Raw genomic sequence first — 23079 nt, 5'->3', positions numbered from 1 at the left:
TTTCATTTTAGTTTAGAAATTTTTATTTTAATAATTGATTATTGACTAATATTTTTAATTTGATATTTATCCGATGTTGGGGAGCGTTATCGAACGGAGGGTGGAACCCACTAATTAGCTTAATTAGATCATTTAGTCCAGGAAACAATTAACCGCTGGGCTATCGCGGAACCCTCTAGCCTCTAGGAATCAAAGTTTTTGCATAAAATAAATTACACGCATACTTCGTTTATTGACTAGATAATTTTTATTTATTTCAACGTACATACAAAATGGATGCGATTTCAACAACAACGATGATACAAAATGAGTTATTCACATATATAAAAGACGAATCCTGTTTCCGCAGAAACAAGCTACAATGTTTGTGTTTGAGAGTATCTTGCCATGGTATTTAACAAATGTATGATGCTACGGAGAACTTGACAATCCCTGATCGCCATATGGGAACACTGACTTAGATCCGTTACCTCAAGTTCTAGAATGGAATAGGTTGCATTTCGATTGTAACCTAGAAGCGACATTGAAGTTTCAATGGTGCACACTAATGACTTCTGTTTGTTCGCCAAGATGAGTGATTGTGCCGCCAATTGTTTCTCTCGAGGAAGAGTTCCGGGGCACCTCGGACTGTCCTCTTTATATTGATGATGAATCAGATATATATAAGCAGAATGAACCTGGAGAGAGTAGTAGATCTGGTTAACAGCTGCCTCCACATCTAATTCCTTAAAGAAAATAAAACCTGATATGATACACATAGTAAAAAAAATAGGTTACTGTAGCTATGTGGTGTTCTTGAAGCTATGAAGCGTCATCTAGTGATGGCGTTTCACAACTTCATAGAGAACAAACACGTAAAACAATATACAAAATTTATAAAGCATGCTCGAAAGGGATGCCATTAGTGACTATAAATATAAAAAATGGTAGAAACTCCATTTATTTTTATTTATTTATTATCTCTTTAATTAGTCAATGTGGAAGCTTCGAACTCCCGTGCTAGAGGTCCTGGGTTCGATCGTCGGGCCAGGAAAGGTTGACTCAGCCTTTAATCCCTTCAGTGGGTCGATAAATGAGTACCAAGCATGCTTGGGAACTAAACACTGGGAGTTTCACGTTTGGCTGACCACCTAACCGAAACATCTGCTCCTGCACCACAGAACCCAAGGTCAAGAAAAGTGAGATGGGCACAGCAGGCCTTGGCCCTCTATGGGCTGTCGCGCCACTGAGTTTAGTTCAAATAGTCAATCGTAACTGTCACCAGGACATAGATTTTAAATTATTCATAATTAAAGCAATCATCTAATTCTCTTTTAATAGTAAACAAACAAAAAAATCGTGCTAGAAAAAGTTGCTAATTTTAATCTTTTTTAATAAAATTTTGAATTCTTTTTGTCACTACTTTTTGCATTTTTAGTCGAGCCTGGCAACCCGGATGTTCGACCCACCATTGTTTGCTTCAATCTGTAACCGGGAAATCGCATAGTATTTAATCATTGAGAGAGCCCATATACAGATACAGTTCACAAATGCCGGGGCTCAGTGTCATTTGGAAGCCATGTGAATTCTTAAATCATTATTTTATTTTATATTTTATAACCGTCAATGAATTCGGGTTTCGACTACTAATGTTCAACTTCGTAGCCTTGTACTTTTGAACCCAATCCAGAACACGGGGGGGGGGGGCTCCTGGATCAAGCATTGTGAGGAATTTGCCTTCGTAGAGAACTTTTTGATGGTACTACCCTGCATTTGCGTTGCATGGAGATGAAAGCCATGAAAATCTCCCACTGTTAACCTGCCATGATCCATGACCATGACCACAGAGGATATTTTAATTCAGCATTGTTTACATCAAAATTACAGGGCTACTGAGTTGAACATAACTAGTCGAAAACCAAATATTGGGTCGGCTGTTCAACGATTGTTATAAAATTTAAAAAAAATGATATGATGTTATAAAAAAATGGACAATTTGAGAATTTTTTTTATATCATATTTAGAAGAATGACCAATTTGTAGCTGAATTCGTATTAAAATGCGTGCCACAAATTTTCTGAATATACCCAACAATGTATGGAAATATTTAAAAAAAAAAAAAACGAAAATTTATTCTTCGGTTCAAATTACTTCTAAAAAGCAGTTCTAAATAGCATCCTAAATACGTTGTATTTTTCATCCGGTATAAGTCAAAGCGCAACCAATTCCAAAAGCAGCTTGCGCATGGTCAAATTTTCATGTAAAATTGCATACACACTATTTTTTCATAGTTTAAAGGTGTCTACTATCCCACACAACTTCACTTTCCAATCTTTCAAAAAAATTTTAGAATATCTATAATGTTTTCTGGAGTAATTGCTGATTTTAGCCAACAAGAGCGTTTATCATCGAAAATGTCTTTGTGATAGCGTTTAAACTCAGCGTACTAATCAATAATAGTTGATTTTTCTGCTGCAGAATCTCCATACCCTATTATTCTCCTTGAACAGCATTTTTACCCATCAAAAAAAATACTTAATCAAACATGAAATTTCATTTTATAATTTTTGGAGAAGAGGGATAAATTTAAAGCTAAAATATGTGTATCAAATTTTTTGAAAATGCCAACCTTTATTTGGAAACATATTTTTTTTAAAATTTTGAAAATTTATTCTTCACTCCAAATCAGGCCTGTTTCAGAGCATATATTGTCTTGAATACGAAGGGACACTTTGAAAATTTTTCCGAATTTTTGGAGTAAAGGGACCAATTTGAAATCACATTCATATTATAGTGCGCGTGTCACAATTTCTGAAAACACCCCTATATACTTAGAAATGTTTCTAGTAAATTTTTAAAAAAACATTCTTCGGTCTAAGGCAAGCTTGATTCTGAGCATATTTTGAGTTATGAAAGAAGTAACAATTTGAGAAATTTTTATAATAATTTTTGGAGCAGAAGAATCAATTTAAAGCTGATTCTATACTAAAATATGTGCATCAAATTTTCTGAAAATGCCAACCTTTATTTGGAAACATATTTTTTTAAAAATTTTGAAAATTTATTCTTCACTCCAAATCAGGCCTGTTTCAGAGCATATATTGTCTTGAATACGAAGGGACACTTTGAAAATTTTTCCGAATTTTTGGAGTAAAGGGACCAATTTGAAATCACATTCATATTATAGTGCGCGTGTCACAATTTCTGAAAACACCCCTATATACTTAGAAATGTTTCTAGTAAATTTTTAAAAAAACATTCTTCGGTCTAAGGCAAGCTTGATTCTGAGCATATTTTGAGTTATGAAAGAAGTAACAATTTGAGAAATTTTTGTAATAATTTTTGGAGCAGAAGAATCAATTTAAAGCTGATTCTATACTAAAGTGTGTACTACAAATTTTCTGAAAATACCCATCTTTATTTAGAAATATATTTCTTTCAATATTTTGAAAATTTTTTCTTCTCTCCAAGTCAGGCCTGTTTCAGAGCATTTATTGTCTTAAATAGGAATGGACACTTTGAGAATTTTTGAGAATTTTTTGAGTAAAGGGACCAATTTGAAATCGCATTCATATTATAGTGCGCGTGTCAAAATTTCCGAAAACACCCTTATATGTTTAGAAATGTTTCTAGCAAATTTTTAAATAAACATTCTTAGGTCTAAAGCAAGCTTGATTCTGAGCATATTTTGAGTTATGAAAGAAGTGACAATTTGAGAAATTTTTGTAATAATTTTTGGAGAAGAGGGATCAATTTAAAGCTGATTCTATATTAAAATGTGTGCATCAAATTTTCTGAAAATGCCCATCTTTATTTGGAAATATATTTCTATTAATATTTTGAAAATTTATTCTTCTCTCCAAATCGGGCCTGTATCAGAGCATACATTGTCTTAAATAGGAATGGACACTTTGAGAATTTTTCGGAATATTTGGTAAAAAGGGACAAATTTGAAATCGCATTCATATTATAGTGCGCGTGTCAAAATTTCTGAAAACACCCTTATATGTTTAGAAATGTTTCTATTAAATTTTTAAATAAACATTCTTAGGTCTAAAGCAAGCTTGATTCTGAGCATATTTTGAGTTATGAAAGAAGTGACAATTTGAGAAATTTTTGTAATAATTTTTGTAGCAGAGGAATCAATTTAACGCTGATTCTGTATCAAAATGTCTGCATCAAATTTTCTGAAAATTCCCATCTTTATTTGGAAATATATTTCTATTAATATTTTGAAAATTTATTCTTCTCTCTAAATCAGGCCTGTTTCAGAGCATATATTGTCTTAAATACGAATGGGCACTTTGAGAATTTTTCCGAATTTTTTATAAAAAGGGACCAATTTGAAATTGCATTCATATTATAGTGCGGGTGTCAAAATTTCCGAAAACACCCCTATATATTTAGAAATGTTTCTAGTAAATTTTTAAAAAAACATTGTTCGGTCTAAAGCAAGCTTGATTCTGAGCATATTTTGAGTTATGAAAGAAGTGACAATTTGAGAAATTTTTGTAATAATTTTCGTAGCAGAGGAATCAATTTAACGCTGATTCTGTATCAAAATGTCTGCATCAAATTTTCTGAAAATTCCCATCTTTATTTGGAAATATATTTCTTTTAATATTTCGAAAATGTATTCTTCTCTCCAAATCAGGCCTGTTTCGGAGCCTATATTGTCTTAAATACGAATGGGCACTTTGAGAATTTTTCCGAATTTTTTATAAAAAGGGACCAATTTGAAATCGCATTCATATGATAGTGCGCGTGTCAAAATTTCCGAAAACACCCCTATATATTTAGAAATGTTTCTAGTAAATTTTTAAAAAAACATTGTTCGGTCTAAAGCAAGCTTGATTCTGAGCATATTTTGAGCTATGAAAAAAGTGACAATTTGAGAATTTTTTGTATTAATTTTTGGAGAAGAGGGATCAATTTAAAGCTTATTCTATATTAAAATGTGTCCATCAAATTTTCTGAAAATGCTCGTCTTTATTTAGAAATATATTTCTTTCAATATTTTGAAAATTTTTTCTTTCTCTCCAAGTCAGGCCTGTTTCAGAGCATATATTGTCTTAAATAGGAATGGACACTTTGAGAATTTTTTGAGTAAAGGGACCAATTTGAAATCGCATTCATATGATAGTGCACATGTCAAAATTTCCGAAAACACCCCTATATATTTAGAAATGTTTCTAGTAAATTTTTAAAAAAACATTCTTTGGTCTAAAGCAAGCTTGATTCTGAGCATATTTTGAGTTATGAAAAAAGTGACAATTTGAGAATTTTTTGTATTAATTTTTGGAGAAGAGGGATCAATTTAAAGCTTATTCTATATTAAAATGTGTCCATCAAATTTTCTGAAAATGCTCGTCTTTATTTAGAAATATATTTCTTTCAATATTTTGAAAATTTTTTCTTTCTCTCCAAGTCAGGCCTGTTTCAGAGCATATATTGTCTTAAATAGGAATGGACACTTTGAGAATTTTTTGAGTAAAGGGACCAATTTGAAATCGCATTCATATGATAGTGCACATGTCAAAATTTCCGAAAACACCCCTATATATTTAGAAATGTTTCTAGTAAATTTTTAAAAAAACATTCTTTGGTCTAAAGCAAACTTGAATCTGAGCATATTTTGAGTTATGAAAGAAGTGACAATCTGAGAAATTTTTGTAATAATTTTTGGAGCAGAGGAATCAATTTAACGCTGATTCTATATCAAAGTGTGTGCATCAAATGTTCTGAAAATTCCCATCTTTATTTGGAAATATATTTCTATTAATATTTTGAAAATTTATTCTTCTCTCTAAATCAGGCCTGTTTCAGAGCATATATTGTCTTAAATAGGAATGGACACATTGAGAATTTTTCCGAATTTTTTGAGTAAAGGGACCAATTTGAAATCGCATTCATATTATAGTGCGCGTGTCAAAATTTCCGAAAACACCCCTATATATTTAGAAATGTTTCTAGTAAATTTTTGAAAAAACATTGTTCGGTCTAAAGCAAGCTTGATTCTGAGCATATTTTGAGTTATGAAAAAAGTGACAATCTGAGAAATTTTTGTAATAATTTTTGGAGCAGAGGGATCAATTTAAAGCTGATTCTATATTAAAATGTGTGCATCAAATTTTCTGAAAATGTCCATCTTTATTTGGAAATATATTTCTATTAATATTTTGAAAATTTATTCTTCTCTCCAAATCAGGCCTGTTTCGGAGCCTATGTTTTCCTAAATACGAATGGGCACTTTGAGAATTTTTCCGAATATTTGGTAAAAATTGACTTGCATATTTTGAGTTATGAAAGAAGTGACAATTTGAGAATTTGTTGTAATAATTTTTGGAGAAGAGGGATCAATTTAAAGTTGATTCCATATTAAAATGTGTGCATCAAATTTTCTGAAAATACCAGAATCTTAAAAAACATATTTTTAAAAGAATTTGTTCTTTTTACAAATCAAGCCGGTTTAAGTGGCATATATTGTATTAAATACGAATAGACTCTTTAAAAAATTTTCGTAATATTTGAAGAAAAGGAAGCAGTTTGAAAATGATTTCTAATTAAAATGTGCACGTCTAAATTTTTAAAAACACCCACATGTATTTCGAAATACTTTTTTAAAATGTATACAAAAAACATTCATCTGTTCGAAACAGTCTCGTTTCTGAACATGTATTGTGTTATAAAAGAATGGATAATTTTTGAGTCTTTTTAAAAAATTTTGGAGAAATGAGATGAAGTTTAGGCTGGTTTTACGTTAAATGTGTGCGTCACATTTTCTGTAAACATCCACATATATTTAGAAATATCTTTATAAAAAGTTATTCTTCAGTACAAAACATGCTTGTTTCTGATTTCAGTAAGTAGTTGGAATACACTAGCGTTTGGAGAAAAGCAAAATTTGACAGAACTAATGCAATGGAGAGGGAATCGCTTTAACTTGAGACGGCTATTCTATTTACTAAGCAGTAGTATTTAAGAGTATAGTGTTGAAATGAATCTAAAATACCTCAGTCATAGGAACATATAAATATAAAACATACACTGGTTGTCAGAAATTAAGAGAATTTGCAGATTTGGCCGATTATCTGTAGAACTGCTGGACCGATATTAATGAAATTTGATGTGTACATACATTGATACAATACAAAACAAATAACCATTCAACAATTGTAATACACGCGCATCATCGTGCGTAACACTCGTTGAAGTCGGAAGGTATGAAATGGCCACCGGACAATTCAGGTCAATTGCCACAGGAAATGATGAACTGCCTTATTTCAAGCATGAAATAACGCTGCAAGGTCTGTAAGAGGGGATCGTACCCCCTATTAACCCTTTTTCGTTTTGTTTATTCTGTAACTGCTGTTTCGTACCTTCCGACTCCAACGTGAGTTACGCATGATCATGCGTGTGTATTACAATTGTTGAATGGTTATTTGTTTTGTATTGTATCAATGTATGCACTTATCAAATTTCATTATAATTGGTCCAGTAGTTCTAGAGATAATCGACCCAGTCTGCAAATTCTCTTAATTTCTGACAGTGTATGCTTTTAAACTGACTATTTTAACAAGTTTGTTTTAAACACAATGTTTGTATAGTAATACATGTTGCTTAACTGAATAATATTTCAATTGTAGTTCAAAATATTATTTTTGTAATTATTTAATAAGAAAAAAAAAGTGAAACTTACCAACAGTTCTTCTAAATTCGGAGTTCCGGGTAGAATCTCGAGTCCCAACGATGTACAATCCGTAATGGCGTACTAAAAAGGAAACATTTTGACATAAGTAAATGTTAAACCAAATGAAGAAGGTGGCGACCAAAAACTTGCCGCCTCACAAGTGCGAAAGGGTAGAAGTAATACGTTATTCCATGCGTCATAGTAGAGCTAAATAATGGCTCAGGGGATAGAGCGTTCGCCTTCCAATGAGGTGAACCGAGTTCGAATCTAAGCGATGGCTGGTCAAAATGAATTCCGCCACCGGCTTGCACCAACCACAGTGCTGACGTGAAATATTTTGATCCAACATGAGTATGTTGGTTCAAAATAAAATGGATCCATCAAAAATGAAATGGTTCATGGTGGAATTATTAATGGCTGCCATCAAGATGATGTTGGTCAATCAATGGAAGATCATTAAAAAATATTTTGATTAGGGATGAAGAATACTCCTTTTTATTTTATCTTGCTTTAATATGAGATGAAGTAGGAAAGTGATCTCCTTGGACTGCTTATAGAGAGATTTAATGTTTGAAACTCTATATTCAATTTCTTCTTCTATTTAGCTATCCCGATCAACAACAAATCAGGGGTGAGGAAAAACAGTGATCCTTAATGGGACGGAGTCCACTCAGAATCGGAAAAGTACAGATACTGCAGAGCAGTTGAGAAGCGTGGTGCGGAGTCTGTGTAATGACTGGTGTCATCCGATCTAAATTATAGAACAATCTATCCACCGATCAAGTCAAGGTAAAGTTATTGTATGAGCTTTTTTTTCTGTTGCTAAAATAAGGTTTTGTAAAAAATCGTTTAAGGAAATTTATATATATAAAAGAAACTTCACACTATTGACCAGTCTTCAACGCAATGATACACCCGAGTCTAAGATAATACTTCGAGAGTCAAACGTTTTCTTACGGCGGATGGAGTATATGAACTAGACTCAAGTAAAACAAACTGTAACGTAATATTAAGCTTAAAAAAACCAGTCAATTTAAACCGTTATAGCAAGCATAGTTTATTAACTTCTGAAGATTGGTAGGTATTTTACTTACGTGTCTCTAGAGCTGCGCAATGGGGTATTGGTGACGGTCCGGGAAACATCCCTGATTATGATCCGAAGACATGCCATCGCAATTTTGATGTTCGGCAGAGGGGATGGCTCCCCTGGTTCAGTAGTTCGACGACCTACGAGCGAAGTCAAGCATTTTACGATAGAACAGTTTAACGATGACCGATACCGCACACCCTCGGTCCTTACTCAGACAGATCAAAGTGGTCACCCACCCGCTTACAGACCGCAGCAAGTGATGCTTGATTTCAGTGTTTTACTGAGAACCGTGCCTTCACGATCACTGCGGGACGATTATATTATGAATTTAAACACAAAACAAAGAGCCAAATCTTTTTATCCAAAACAATTATCGTCTAACTCAGTGGTTCCCAACCTTTTGTGGACCATCGCATCCCTCTTGGGGTTGGCTGACACATATCGCCCCTTTCTCTTTTTGCTCAAAAAGCCATTCATTGTTGCTTGTGAGCAACCAAACACTGAAAATATGCTATGTTATTTGATTTTAATTTGAATTGTAATGCAAATAAGGAAGCACATTTATCCTGTCATTTTTATTAATTAAAAAAAATTGTGCATCTTTTTTTTTTCAAAAAGAAATGATATTTAAAACGGAATAATCAAAACCCAAGTACGTTTCTTTAAATTCATATTTTGATGTAATCAAGAAAAAGTTAAAACTTTAAAAACTAAAATTTGAGAAAAAAAATGAAGAGGGAGAAAGTACATTTTTACCACTTCAATGACTGCCCTGTGCTTGGTGTATTTCAAGTTAAAGCTTGAATGTCAGGTTTTATGCTCGTCAGATTTTAACGCGGGTCTCCTTTGAAGCAAATGTCCTACCTATCGCTTTGCTTTGCGAGCAGCTGGAAGACAGAACTAAATCCTCTCTCCACTAAATATGTTGACGGGAACGAGATCAAAAGCGGCTCAGTTTGTTTCCACAATTGTGGATAAGTGTCCATAAGCTTTACCCAAGCTAACTCGTAATCGTATTTTTTAAAGCCGACTTTAGCCTCATAGTCATACTTCAAATCTAAAAACTCAGTCTACAAAGAGAAAGTGAGCTTATCCACAACTTCAAAAGAGAAAGGATCGAAAATCCAATCCGGAATTTCTAATTTCATCAAATCTTTTTAAATCTTGATTCCATAGGTGATCAATAAAAATTAAGAATTATTTTCGAGAATCTCGATATCTGCCATTGAACACTTTTTAAGAGATGGAAGTTGCATTAGCTCTTTGCGACCAATGTTTGACTTGTAGATATAAAACTTGGCGATAATTGAAGATATGATTCCCTTAGCCTTGATAATGTTCATTTTATTTCCTTAAAGTTTTACGTTGATTTCCTTCATTCTTTCAAGACTATGAGTGAGGTACGCAGTTTCCAACTTGCGTTGCTTCAAACTCTCACTTAAAACAGGATCAGTGGTGTCGAGAAACTCAGTAACCGAATCCAGCAGTTCGAAGAAACGGCTCAGTTTCCTTTTGAAAGTCATCTCACATCTGTATGTAGAAGCAGGTATTCGAAATCTTCATCATTTTCATGGCAAAGTTCTCGGAACAAACGGTTATTAGGAGAATTAGCTTTTATTTTATTGATGCCAGAAATAACCAATTTTTCGCAGCCAAAAGTTGACGATGAATGACATAATGATTGGTGAGATAACTTTAGGTACTTCTTTTTTAAGGTGACCCAGAAACCCAGTATGACAACCAGACAATCTGTTGCACAAGCCCTTACATTTGTGAGGGGAATTTCTTTTACCTCAAAATAATCTTTGACCAATTTAAAAATCGACGATCCTTTTGTATCTGTGTTCAAAGTTATTGTAAATAACATTTCCTCGTTAATCACCTTACTCTCATTTATGAATCTCACGTAAGCTAAAACAGCTTTATTATCTATCACAGTTGATTCATCAATCAGCAACGCAAATTTACCTTCTTTCAGAAATTTGATGAGTTTTGATTTAACGTCGGCGGCCATCTCATCAATACGCCTGGAAACAGTATTATTGCTCAGAGGAACAGAGTGACTTATCAGATTTCCGCCTGCGATACCAAAACATATGACGAAAACGATCCTGCACGTGAATTTTTTTTAATTTTTAACTATCATAATCCTTTGTCTACACCAGAAGCATAGGTTTCATATACATTTTCAGTCTCAAATAGCTTTTATTATTAATATTATAAGCAATTTTTATCTTTTGAATACTCGTCGCCCCCTGATCGCCCCCCTAAAGATTATCGCCCCCTTGTGAAGCTCTATCGCCCCCTTTGGGGCGATCGCCCCCAGGTTGGGAACCACTGGTCTAACTTAATCAATTAAGAATAATAGCAATAATAAAAAAGTTGAAGAACCGTGTCCTTACGATCAGTCTACTGCGGGACTGATCGTAACTGAAAATTGAATTGACAGTTAAATAAAAGTCACGTGACTACTTACTTCATTTAAAACATGCTGTGTATCACCCTTGTAACGATTAGCATAGGATGTGATGTACTTGTAGAACTCTGAAGCATACCGATTCTTCTGATTTTCCATTATTTGATGCCTTCTCCTGTTAGTTACCGTAGAGTGGCAGGACAAGTGGTTGGAGAATGGCAGGCTGCTCATGTTAATTTTCTTCTCTCCCTGCTCAATAGATGTCGCTGAAGTCGTATTGATGCCTATCAGAGGGTTTCCTTCGCACAATGTTGCATTTAAAAGCACAAATGAAACAAAGAATCCTAAAAAAAAATTTTTTTTAAAACCTAAATCATTAAACATCCATGTGTAAGTAGTGTAACTAATGATAAGTGTCTGACAGTAGAAAAACAAACTAAACTTACACTAAGCATTTATCTAAAAAAATTCACAGTAAAGTCACGATAAAAAAGCAGAAATCTATTTTTACTCTCAATTACGTCATTTCCAGAAAATTTTAGTTTGCATTTGCAAAAAATTTTAAAATCCGAATACCAAAAATGAATTTCTTACAGCTCATTAAAAGAAACAAAATACTGTTTCATTTTATGGGCTGTTTTATTATCAGAAAGGATTTATTGCAAAATAGACAACAATATTTAAGCTTCTTTTCAACATTCAATTTGTCTTATTGTGAGATACGTTTTTCCTTTACATGTGACAGCCGTCGCTAAGTCTTCACCGGTGGTTATTTCAATTATTGAAACATGCACAAAAACAACGGTAACGCAACATAATGTGAATGACTCAAATATTTCTCTGCAGAAATTTTATTAGGAAACCGCGCGAGCCATAGTCTTACTACTCTCATTGTTGTTGCACCTGAAAAAATTCCTGTTCCTTTATCACTTTTCCATTGGGGAAGACAAACTGGTGACTGTGGCTTGCTTGCTCCATTCTCAGGTGGCACTGGACAACTATAGTTTGTCTGTGGTGAGAACACCCCCTTCCACAATTATTGGGGATGTGTGCTGATATGGAAGCAAAAATAGCGCATTTCAGGGAGGGTAGCTTCTTTTCACTCTATAGAGCTAACACATAAGACCGAAGAAAAATATTCTATTTCTCTCGCCCATCCGAACCGAAACCTCTCCTAAACAGTGACCCCACACCCCTACTTGAAATAGTTATACCTCGTTACCATAGTCACCGCCACGGGTCCAGACGAATGGCTATGGGAATTCTTACTTTAGACGAACTATATAAGTTTTCCCACTGTGTTAGAGCGTTACGAAGTTCTTATTGAAGTAGCTGAAACTGTTGAAGAAAGACTGCAATCGCATTTATTTGAATCAGCTTTCTTCTACTTCTACACACTTCATATAAAACTCTTTTCTTTCTTTTTTCTTTTGAAGGAGTTAGCCCAACAGAGTTCGGAAGATCACAATCATTTATAACAAGAGTATCTGCAATCTCATTACTGTACACCCCAACGTGCGAAGTAATCCACTGGAGGCACACTGATTTCCTCAGGCGTGGCTCCAGGGCCCGACTTAGCCTAATTGGGGCCCGGGGCAAAAATTTCTCTTGGGGCCCCCTCCGCTTCACTACGTCAGTTATGAAGAACCAAACTTCTGAAGGCATTTAAATACTTCACGTCATTACAGATATAAAACAAGAACTTAAAATATATGACTAAAACCTAAATTAGTTATAAAGCCCCCCCCCCTCCAATCGTCAGCATTATAATTATTAATTATAATTAGTAAGGTTGATATTTAGTTAAAGAATTTTAATGATTTTGGAAAACTAACATTTATTTAAAAAAAAGAAAAAGAAAGAGTGAAACATGATTTGCCTCTTTTGCACAGATTTTTAGCCATGGATTTGCCCGAATTGGATTTGCACATGGTAAAAATATAGACTAACAAAGAAGTTTTTAGTAAATTAAATAATATTAACATACAATTAACTCAATGATTTTATACAGATCTTAATTTTATTAGTAGGGTATCCATTGTTTTTTGTTGTTTTTTTCTTTTTTTTATAAAATTTTGAAAGAGTTTGTCTGTTATTATTATTCTTTTAATTTTATTTGTTTGATTAAAAATAGTATTTAAATAAATGTTTTTCGAAACATTAGAGTTCCAAGTAATTAGTTTATATATACAGAAATTAAATTAATTTCTTTTATCGTATAAATCAACAAAGCAGAAATGTTCTTCTTTTTTCTAATATCCAAATCCGAAAAATTAAAATTAATGTTATCATCATGATTACTAAGTAAGATCAATTCTTCTGGGTAAATATTATTCAAAAAAATTGTATGATCTTGAAAATTAAAGATAAATATTTTAAAAAAATTAACATTAAGAGTATAATTTTTTTCATAATAGTGTATTAATATATTTTGTATTAATATACTTTGTTATACATGTTTTGTTACCTTATGTATATGTTTTATTAATATATATACACTATTGTACTGAAGAGCCAAAAAAAACTGGTACAGGCATGAGTATGCAAATAAAGGGGTATGGAGCCAATCCAAGTACAGCCCTGCGATCGGCAACGCGTATATAAGACAACGAGTGTCTAGAACAGTTCTTAGATCGGTTACTGCTGCTACAGTGCCAGGTTATATAGATTTAAGTGAGTTTGAACGTGGTATTATAGTCGGCGCAAGGGAGATGGGACATAGCATCTCCGAGATAGCAATGAAATTTGGATTTTCACGTACTACCATTTCAAGAGTATACCGTGAGTATCGGAAATCCACCAAAATCTCCAGACATGAACATTATTGAACATATTTGGGATGCCTTGCAACGTGATGTTCAGAAGATATCCCCACCCCCTCATACTCCCACTGGTTTATGGACAGCCCTGCAAGATTCATGGTGTCAATTATCTCCAGCACTACTTCACACATTGATCGAATCCATGCCACGTCGTGTTGCGGCACTTCTGCGTGCTCGCGGGGGCCCTACACAATATAATGTAGGTATACCAGTTTTTTTGGCTCTTCAGTGTATTTTGCTTTGGCTATATTGATACAATATTAGAAAGCACTCCTTTTTGTAAATATAGTAGTGCAAGCTGATGAAGAGATTATATTTTTTCTTTACTTTGTTCTCCAGCTCTTTAATATTTTCTTAAAAATATTTTTTTAAAATATTTTATTTTCCTCTGCGTTTTTCATCAATCTTTATTATTTTCCATGTTTTCTCGATATTTTCCCTATAAACTCTATATACCCTATCCAGAAGACAAGGGAACTCCTAGATCAAGTATAGGGAGTCATTTGCCTTCGTGGAGGACTTTATGATGGAACTAAGCAGCATTGGCGTCAAATGGAGAGAAAAGTCACGAAAACCTCCCACGATTAGAATGACGGCAAGGGGACTCTAACCCATGATCTGTGTACCATTGAGGATATTTTACGTCAACACTGTGGTCGGTGCAAGCCGGATGCGGAATTCGTGTCGACCAGCCATTGCCGAGATTCGAGCTTGGTTCTCCTCATTGGAAAGCGAACGCTCTATCCCCTGAGCCATCACGGCTATCTAGGAGTGATTTTCGCAAGTTTTTTAAATGAAAAAATATTCGGAAAAATCATCTTTCTATGCACTTTTACCTATGCACTATGATAATTTTTCAGCTGCTCCGCTGAGGGGAAGAGGTTGACGTTGATTGTTCATATTTTAGATGGTTTTGATTTAATATTTTTAATTTAATTGTATTTAAACATTTCTTTAAAACAAAATATTGTTTCATGCTCTGTACTGGTTGCGGTTTTAGGTAACAGTTAACCTCAGAGGACAGTCCATAGCAATTCCCACAAAAATATATCACAATAAATAAATGAGAGTCGTGGCGGCGCAGGAGATAGAGCATTCGCCTTTCAATGATGTGAACCGGGTTCGAGTTCCAGCAATGGCTGGTCGATACGAATTCTGCACCTGGCTCGCAGAGAAAACAGTGCTGACGTAAAAATATCCTCAGTGGTTGTCGGATCACAAGTCCTCTAGCCGTCAGGCTAACTACGGAAAGTTTTCGTGGTCTTCTTCTCCATTCAACGCAAATGCGGGTTAGTTCCATTAAAAAATCCTCCATGAAGGCAAATTTCTCCCAATTCTAGATCCAGGAGTTCCCTTGTCATCTGGATTGGGTTCAAAATTACAACGCAACGGAGTTGAACATTAGTAGTCGTAAACCATCAATTGAGTCGGCTGGTTATAAAATAAAATATGGAATAAATAAATGAAAATCGTTTCATGTTCCTTGGACGGCCCGGTACTGGTTCGATGGATCAAGTGTTGGAGACCACTGACTTTATTTTGCAAATGAAATATCGCATTTTAGCGAATAACAAGTTTGTAGTGAATTAGCTACTGTTAGGTTTAATTTTGTCCGTGCATTATATGCTAATCAAGAAAATGGAGAAAAACTTCCTTATGAATAAAATGCATTTTTTAAATAACTAAATGAAGGTTGAATGTATGAAAAGACACCTCGTGAATGCACTGCATTCTTTACAATCGTTAAAACTTTAGGAATATCATAATAAGGACTAACATGAATAATAATAAATTCTAATTCTAATTTATTTCTTCTTTTTTTCTCTAAATAAAGAAGAAGAAAAATGTGGCTAAAATGACCATTTTTTAAAAATTTAAATATCCTTTTCAAAAACTGAGCACATTTGGGCCGTTATTTTAGAAAGGAAGATAAATCCATGTTTAAAAGAATCGAGATATTTATGGGTTTGAATAAATTTAGAAATATTGGCAAAAGTGTGAATGAATTCGGGTGGTGTTTTTGACACTATAATTAGATCAAAATTAATAATACAATTAATATAGAAAAACTTTTTTAAAGGAATTGACCTAAGTTGTTGACCTAAATTGAGTTGTTGACCTAAGTAAGAATTTTCAATTCCTACTTAGGACAACATAGAAAAATTTTATTTTAGTTACTTTTTATTAAATAATTAAAAAATTTTCTCTCATATAAAACTAAAATTAATAATTCAAATTTAATTAATAAAATTTTATTAATGAGTTAATATTTGAAAAAAGTGAACTAATAATAACTAATTAATTAATAATAACTAATTAATTGACATCAAGTGTCATATTGAAATAATAATAACTAGGAGGCTTCACCCCCTGCTCGCTGGCCCTCGCCAACCCCCGGAACTGCTTTCGCAGTTCATTTCGGATTGCTTCGCAATCCGATACTCGCTTTGCTCGCTCATTGGATACGTTCTTAACAGCTAGCTTTTGTATACTTTTTTGAACACTGAAGTTCCGAAAACTTTTCACTGTAGAAAATTCTAAACCTGTGCATTTCAATATTAATTTAAAATTGCAAACAGTTCACATATTTTTCTTAATCACACTATTCTAAATTTCAGTTGTTGCGAAAAGTAACTGTTGTAAGTTTTGTTTTAAAGTCTTTCCCACCAGAGGGCTAAAACCATGTGTTGTAAAACAATATGAAATAGTACTGAAAGCCGGATGTAAAGCATCGGCTTCGATGAAGATTATTTTGTGAGAATTTTTTTTGATAATTCGGTGAGAATTCACCCGATTAGACACATGATATGCTCACTACGTGTTCTTGCGCGCCGAAGCCTATCAATTAAAACGTATTAGCGTTTTATATAATATAGATTAGCCATATGATGCTCACTACGTGCTCTTGCGCGCCGAATCCTATCAATTAAAAATGAAAACTGTTGCCAACGCGAGAGAAGAAATATCATCGGTTTTATTGATGCATACGTATTAGCGTTTTATATAATATAGATCAGCGGTTCTTAACCTGTGGGTCGCGACCCAAAATTGGGTCGCGAAGCATATTTCTTGGGTCGCGCTGAGTCGAACCAAAAAAGTTAGTAATGCACCAAATAATAAGTAATACCAACACCTCCTAGAAGAAGTCATTGTGGCTTACTCAGCCTAATTTTGACTTTTGTTTGGGTCGCGACATGAACATATTTCTTAAATTTGGGTCGCGGCTTAAAAAGGTTAAGAACCACTGATATAGATGACTAACGCTTAACCCATCAGAAAATTCCATTTCATTTTTCGCTCATCCCTATTTAATGAATGAATTAATATTTGAAAAAAGTGTATTAACATCAAGTGTGATCCACTACAAGTATAAAAAAATTGTATTTGAACTTGAGTGGAGATGAATAAAAAAGTATTTTATTGAAAATTTGAACAAGATACAGAGAGAGTGCGAACTAATAGTAGGAATTGAATTATGACTATCAAAATCATGAAATAAAATGATTCTTTTTTAATGTTTAAATGGTTTATTTATCCGTTTTTATGAATAGTTCATTAAGATAGTTTACAAAGAATATAAAATTAAAGTTTTGAATTGATTTTCAGGAAATCTTTTACCCCCTTTTTTAGAATTTCAAAAAACAACTTTAACACTAGAAAGACTGAAACTTAGTATATACCTATATTGCACAAAAGCAGTCAAAATGACTGGATTGTGAAACAATAACTAATGTGTAAAGAAATTTGTTCAAAATTAATTTTTAATACTTTTTATATTATTTACAGTTATATGACAAGTTATTAGTAAATATTAACAGTAAAAAAATTTAATTCACTTGGAAAGAAAATATTAATTTATGCATTATTATTTGTACATTTTTTGCAAATGAAAAAGCAGTGAAAATGACTTCCTTTAGGCAACCTAGTGTTAATTTCATCAATTATGAAATATAGGCAGGTATAGGCAAATAAACGCCTACGTTAGATCTTACAGCTTCTTAAGTTCTGCTTGTCTAGATGTTTTTACATTTTAAACTATTATTAAAACACATAAAAAATATATATTTGAGAAATTGAAGTCACGTGCAGTTAATTTTTTTTTCTTCTTCTTTTAAAATTAAATGCAGGTTTAATTTTGTGATGTTAAATTCGTGAACTTTTTTGATTCGTGAATATTTTTCATGCATCATTACACGTAGTTGAAATCGATGTTAATGCATGTAAATTTAGTTTGCGGTCCGATTCTTCAAATGAAAATATTTAAAAATGTATCAAAAATATGTATAACCACGTATAGCATATTTAAGTCTCAAATACGTTACAACCATGAATATTCTTAAAAAAATTAAGAAAGCAATAAAAAATAAAAATACCATATGTTTTTTAATCATAAAATGTTTTCACGATAATTTCTGTAAATATTATTGCAAAATATTAATTTCTTTAATCCTTTCGAAGGCCGTGGGAAGTATACTTACCATCACTTTTTTCCCACTTTAAATTTAGGTTTCCAAACTTCAGCTTTCTTGAAGTGCGTTTAAATAAAATTGGTAACCATTTGCTAGTTTAAAAAAAACGTATAAAAGTTATAATTCCTTTTGAAGTTTGTAGCATTTATAAAATTTATTTTATAAATAAAGAAAAATAAAATTCAATAAATTCCTAATAGGTCGTGTTAAATATATTTACCACCAAAAAAATAGCATTTTTATAGACTAAATGAGTTTTTTTTTTTTTTTTCTTGTATCAATTACTATTCTTAAAACAATTTCAATTCCAAAAATACTTTAATTTACCTTTACTAGAAATAAATGCCCATTAAAGGGTTAAGTAAAAAAATGCAATAAATAAGTTAAAAAAATATGTATTATCTAGAACAGGGGTTTCCAACTTACATGAAGCCAGGGGCCACAATTAAAAACACGAATCAAATGGCGGGCCGCAGTTTTATCAAAATTTTATGTAGGACTCTTTTATGTTTGTAGGAACATAAATATTACTGTCAGATTTTTGCCAAGTTGTACAAAACAAAAGTATTGAATTACAAATTAAAATAAGAAGTAGATTTTTAAAAAGATTTAATTGCATATTAAAAAATTCGGGCTACAATAACTGTATTAAACTGCACCCATGTATTAAACAATTAATGTGCAACAGATATCTAATTGTTAAGATATAAGACTTTAAAAAGGTTGGTATTGAAACTTACATAGTAGCAGACAAAGTGTTCAATGACAAAATTGAGGTTTGTCTGCTGCAACCACCAGAGAATAGATATTTACATATTAAATTTACAAATGTGTGTGTAAATATTTTCGTCCAAAATGAGTGATTTCAAAAAGTTAAATCGGAGAATTTCTTCGAGAAAATTTCTGATACACACATGCTAAATTATATTCGCAAAATACAAAAAATTGAAATAAAAAAGAGCAACATACACGATTATTTTTGTATTTGAATAAATATTTTCTTGGATGCAAAACCTGAGAAATAATTTTTATTTGCAGCGTTGGTATGATAAATTTCACAGAAACGAAGAAATTAAGTTTTTATTAACGAGAAAAGTATTTTAAACCCATATAGATTTTTTACGAAAATTGTCAGCAAAAAAATGACAGCTAATATATTTTAGTTCGCGGGCCACAAAAAAAGTCTTCGCGGGCCGCCAGTTGGAAACCACTGATCTAGAATATGTAGGTCTCAAATACGTTTCAACCTAGAATATTCTTAAATTAAAATATAAATTTTTAATTTAATCCATAAATTAATTTTCTAAAATAATATAGAAAATTGTTTAAGTGCACCGGTTTTTAAATTACTTGATTCCTATCAGTGGTACGTGAATGCTAAAAAAAAAAATGTTAATTTTCAATTCCCAAATGAAATTGCATATACTTTCGTTATTACTTCGTATCTTATATTATTTTAATTTTTCTTTCGAAAACAATCGGCAAAGCTATTTAAGCATGCTTTAATAACTTAAAATCCCATCGCTAGAACATGCATATTCTGAAAAAAAGTTTAATTACTAATTTCTAAAGGAAGTTTTTCTTGTATTTATCCACTTAATTTGTTTTTGCTTTTGTTTTGTTTTTTTTTTAAAAAATCGTGAAAATTGTTGAAGCATACTCATTTTTAAATGACTTAAATAGTATCTCTTGAATATTCTAGAAAGAAAAAAATTACGGATTTTTTACGGATTCATTTAAGAATATTTTTCATGGTAATCAAAACATTGTTCTGGTATCTGTTGAATATTCTAGAAAAAAAATATTGATTTTTAATTCCTTTAAGAATATTTTTCATGGCAATCGAAACAATGTCCTATAACCTCACGAAGTACTTTTTTTTTAAAAAAAGCAAACGATTTCAAGTGAAGCATAGACGGACAGTTGATCTTAACCTTGACTGTCACCCTTCTTAATATAGTTTATGAGGAAATTTTTTTTTAAAAATAAAAAATTACTCTTTAAAATCGAATTGAATTTTTTTTTACATTTCGATATTAATTTTTTCCTTGTCTTTTCAAAAACAAATCACTAAAATTGTTTAACAGTACCTGTTTTTGAATTAAATGAATTCCATCACTGTGACTGATAATCGAAATCGTTTGCCCTTACGTCATGATATATATATATATATATATATTTTTAAAGAAAGCAAACTATTTTAAATGGAACAAGGAGAAACATTATGTCTATGAGGAAATTTAAAAAAAAAAAAAATACGCTTTAAAATCGAATTGAATTTTTTCTTACATTTCGATATTAATTTTTTCCTTGTCTTTTCAATAACAAATCACTAAAATTGTTTAACTGTACCTGTTTTTGAATTAAATAAATTCTGTTACTAGGACTGATATTCAAAATCGTTTGTCATTACGTCATGATATATATATATAAATGTTTTTTTTTTAAAAAAAAAAGCAAACTATTTTAAACAAAACAATAAGAAACATTATGCAGTTGATCACATCCGTAACCTTGGCAATGAAACAAAAACGTAGTTTAAAAAAGAAGAAATATCTTTTACCTGAAATGTAGGGAGTCGCCGTTATCACACTTATCATGGGCTGAAACTTCGTTTCAGTCTGTTTATTTTAATGTTTCACCCGTTAAAGTTGGAGAAAAGGTTCCTTTCGAGATATCTCACAAAAGTCGGTGTTTTTAAAGCACCATGAGTTTTGTGTTTAACATTTTCCTTGAAAACCATCAGGAATCTTACAGTGTGGTTGTATGGAAAATGCAACAGGATTTTCCCAGCCATGGCTCACTGTTCAGAGAATGAAGTGCCGCAGACAAGAGGCGACTCTCTTCAAAAGAGAGGGATTTTGGGGATTTTTTTTCCTCTCACTCAAAACATGCATTATTTATTTGCGATTTTATCAGTGCTGATTGGTCAAAGGGATCAGACCGACCTATAACAAATGATACTTAGGTACAAACACAAATCCCCGGGAATACAGCCAGTAACAGTACATTGCTTGGAAATCTATCGCATTCGATCATTTTAATTTGGCCAATGTTCGACAGTGATTTTACGGTTCATTCAGGCCATTAAAATCATACGTAAGCACGTTAATCGCATTTCATACTTCCCCTACTCCTTATCAGCAAATGTAAGCATTTCACAAAACTCTCCCATGCTTACGTAAAATTGGCGCAACCGTGTTTTTTTGCTTTAATATAATGTAAACTTTTATTATAGTAATATAATTTTATGAATTTTCCAATTAAATTCAAATGAAATATGTAGCTTTGCGTAAAACAATATTTAAGTTCTAGTACATCTTATCGAAGTTTCAAACTCCACAAAGAAATTTTTCTGCCAATTTTTCCTTCACGAAATTCGACTTATATTTCAAATTTATATTTCTTCAACAAAAAAACCCTTTTTTAAAAAGCTATGTTACAATTTTTTTAAAAAGATTTCCTATTATTTAAACGTCTTCCTTCGTCAAAACAAACAAATAAAAAAAATATTTTTGCAAAATATTTTAAAATTTTCAAATCTTTAATACATTGATCTATGGGGTATCTTCTTTCAAAAACAGACAAAAATGCAAACCTTCTCTTGCTTTATTGGTTCTTATTTTTAAAAATAAAAGGAATGTTTGGATTTATATAACTATTTATTTTCACACACAAAAATTCTCAGTTCAACTGGCCTACCAGACTACTGGCCTACCAGTTCAACTGGCCTTCAGAATTTCAACTGGCTCATGAGCAGTCCTCGAACCTGGGGGTTATTGTCCCGACCTCCCTTTTCCTTGACTAGATCCATAAACCGAAAAAAAAAAAAAAAAATTTAAATCAATGTACCTAGAAAAGAATCCTAGAGTATAGGAATTAATTTTTTTAACCTTCATAAAAGATAGTGGAAAAATATTTTATAACCGTCGTTGAACAGCTGACCCAATTTTTGGGTTTACGACTTCTTATATTCAACTACGTAGCATTGTAATTTTGAGCCTAATCCAGAAGACAAGGGAACTCTTGGATCATGTATTGGGAAAAATTTGCCTTCGTAGAGGAATTTTGATCGAATTAACTCGCATTTGCGTTACGCTGAGAGGAAAACCACAAGAACCTCCCACGGTTAGCTTGACGGCAAGGGGACTCTAACCCATGATCCATCTACCACTGTGGCTATTTAACGTCAGCACTGTGGTTGATGAAAGCATGATGCGGAATTCGTATCGACCAACCATCACTGGGATTCGAACACGATTCACCTCACTGTAGGGCGAACGCTCTATCCCCTGAGCCAACGCAGCTTGAGTGATGAGTTTTGAATTCATAACTAACTTGTTCGAAACATAAATATGTTTCTAGAAACATTCATAAACACTTGATTTACTCTTGAAACTATTCTATTATCTAGCCATTATAAGATGAGCTCCTGGCCTCCCTCATTTCACGAATGCCAGGCAATAAAAGGGATTCATTCGATCGATATGATTGAGTTGTAAAGGCCTCTTTAATTTCAAAAAGCATCCCAAACCATTAAACATCCTTCCTAGCACATTTTTTTAAAAAAACTATTGAGGCTCTTTCTGTAATTTATACGAATACGAGTGATC

General features: G+C 32.5%; 1 protein-coding gene across 1 annotated transcript; it reads right to left on the bottom strand.

Moving 5' to 3' along the window:
* Positions 1–228: 228 nt before the first annotated feature.
* Positions 229–21313, bottom strand: LOC107440844 (uncharacterized). The gene is made up of 4 exons (XM_016053906.4): positions 21030–21313; positions 11236–11519; positions 7679–7750; positions 229–725 (listed from the first exon to the last, which is right to left on the bottom strand). The coding sequence occupies exons 1-4, from the start codon at positions 21064–21066 to the stop codon at positions 357–359; spliced, it is 762 nt and encodes a 253-aa protein (XP_015909392.2). The 5' UTR covers positions 21067–21313; the 3' UTR covers positions 229–356.
* Positions 21314–23079: the final 1766 nt, after the last annotated feature.

Source organism: Parasteatoda tepidariorum, chromosome 4, assembly GCF_982258835.1.
Source record: "Parasteatoda tepidariorum strain Cologne lab strain chromosome 4, Ptep-v5.0, whole genome shotgun sequence".
Classification (NCBI taxonomy): domain Eukaryota; kingdom Metazoa; phylum Arthropoda; class Arachnida; order Araneae; family Theridiidae; genus Parasteatoda; species Parasteatoda tepidariorum.
This window is presented reverse-complemented; position numbering and strand designations above follow the sequence as displayed.

Excerpts from the sequence above, each read along its gene's own strand:
- LOC107440844 (XM_016053906.4), bottom strand. The coding sequence starts at position 21,066 with ATGATAAGTGTGATAACGGCGACTCCCTACATTTCAG. Across the intron at positions 11,520-21,029 it reads GGCGACTCCCTACATTTCAG|GATTCTTTGTTTCATTTGTG; the intron begins GTAAAAGATATT and ends ATTTTTTTTTAG. Across the intron at positions 726-7,678 it reads CGAATTTAGAAGAACTGTTG|GAATTAGATGTGGAGGCAGC; the intron begins GTAAGTTTCACT and ends ATTTTCTTTAAG.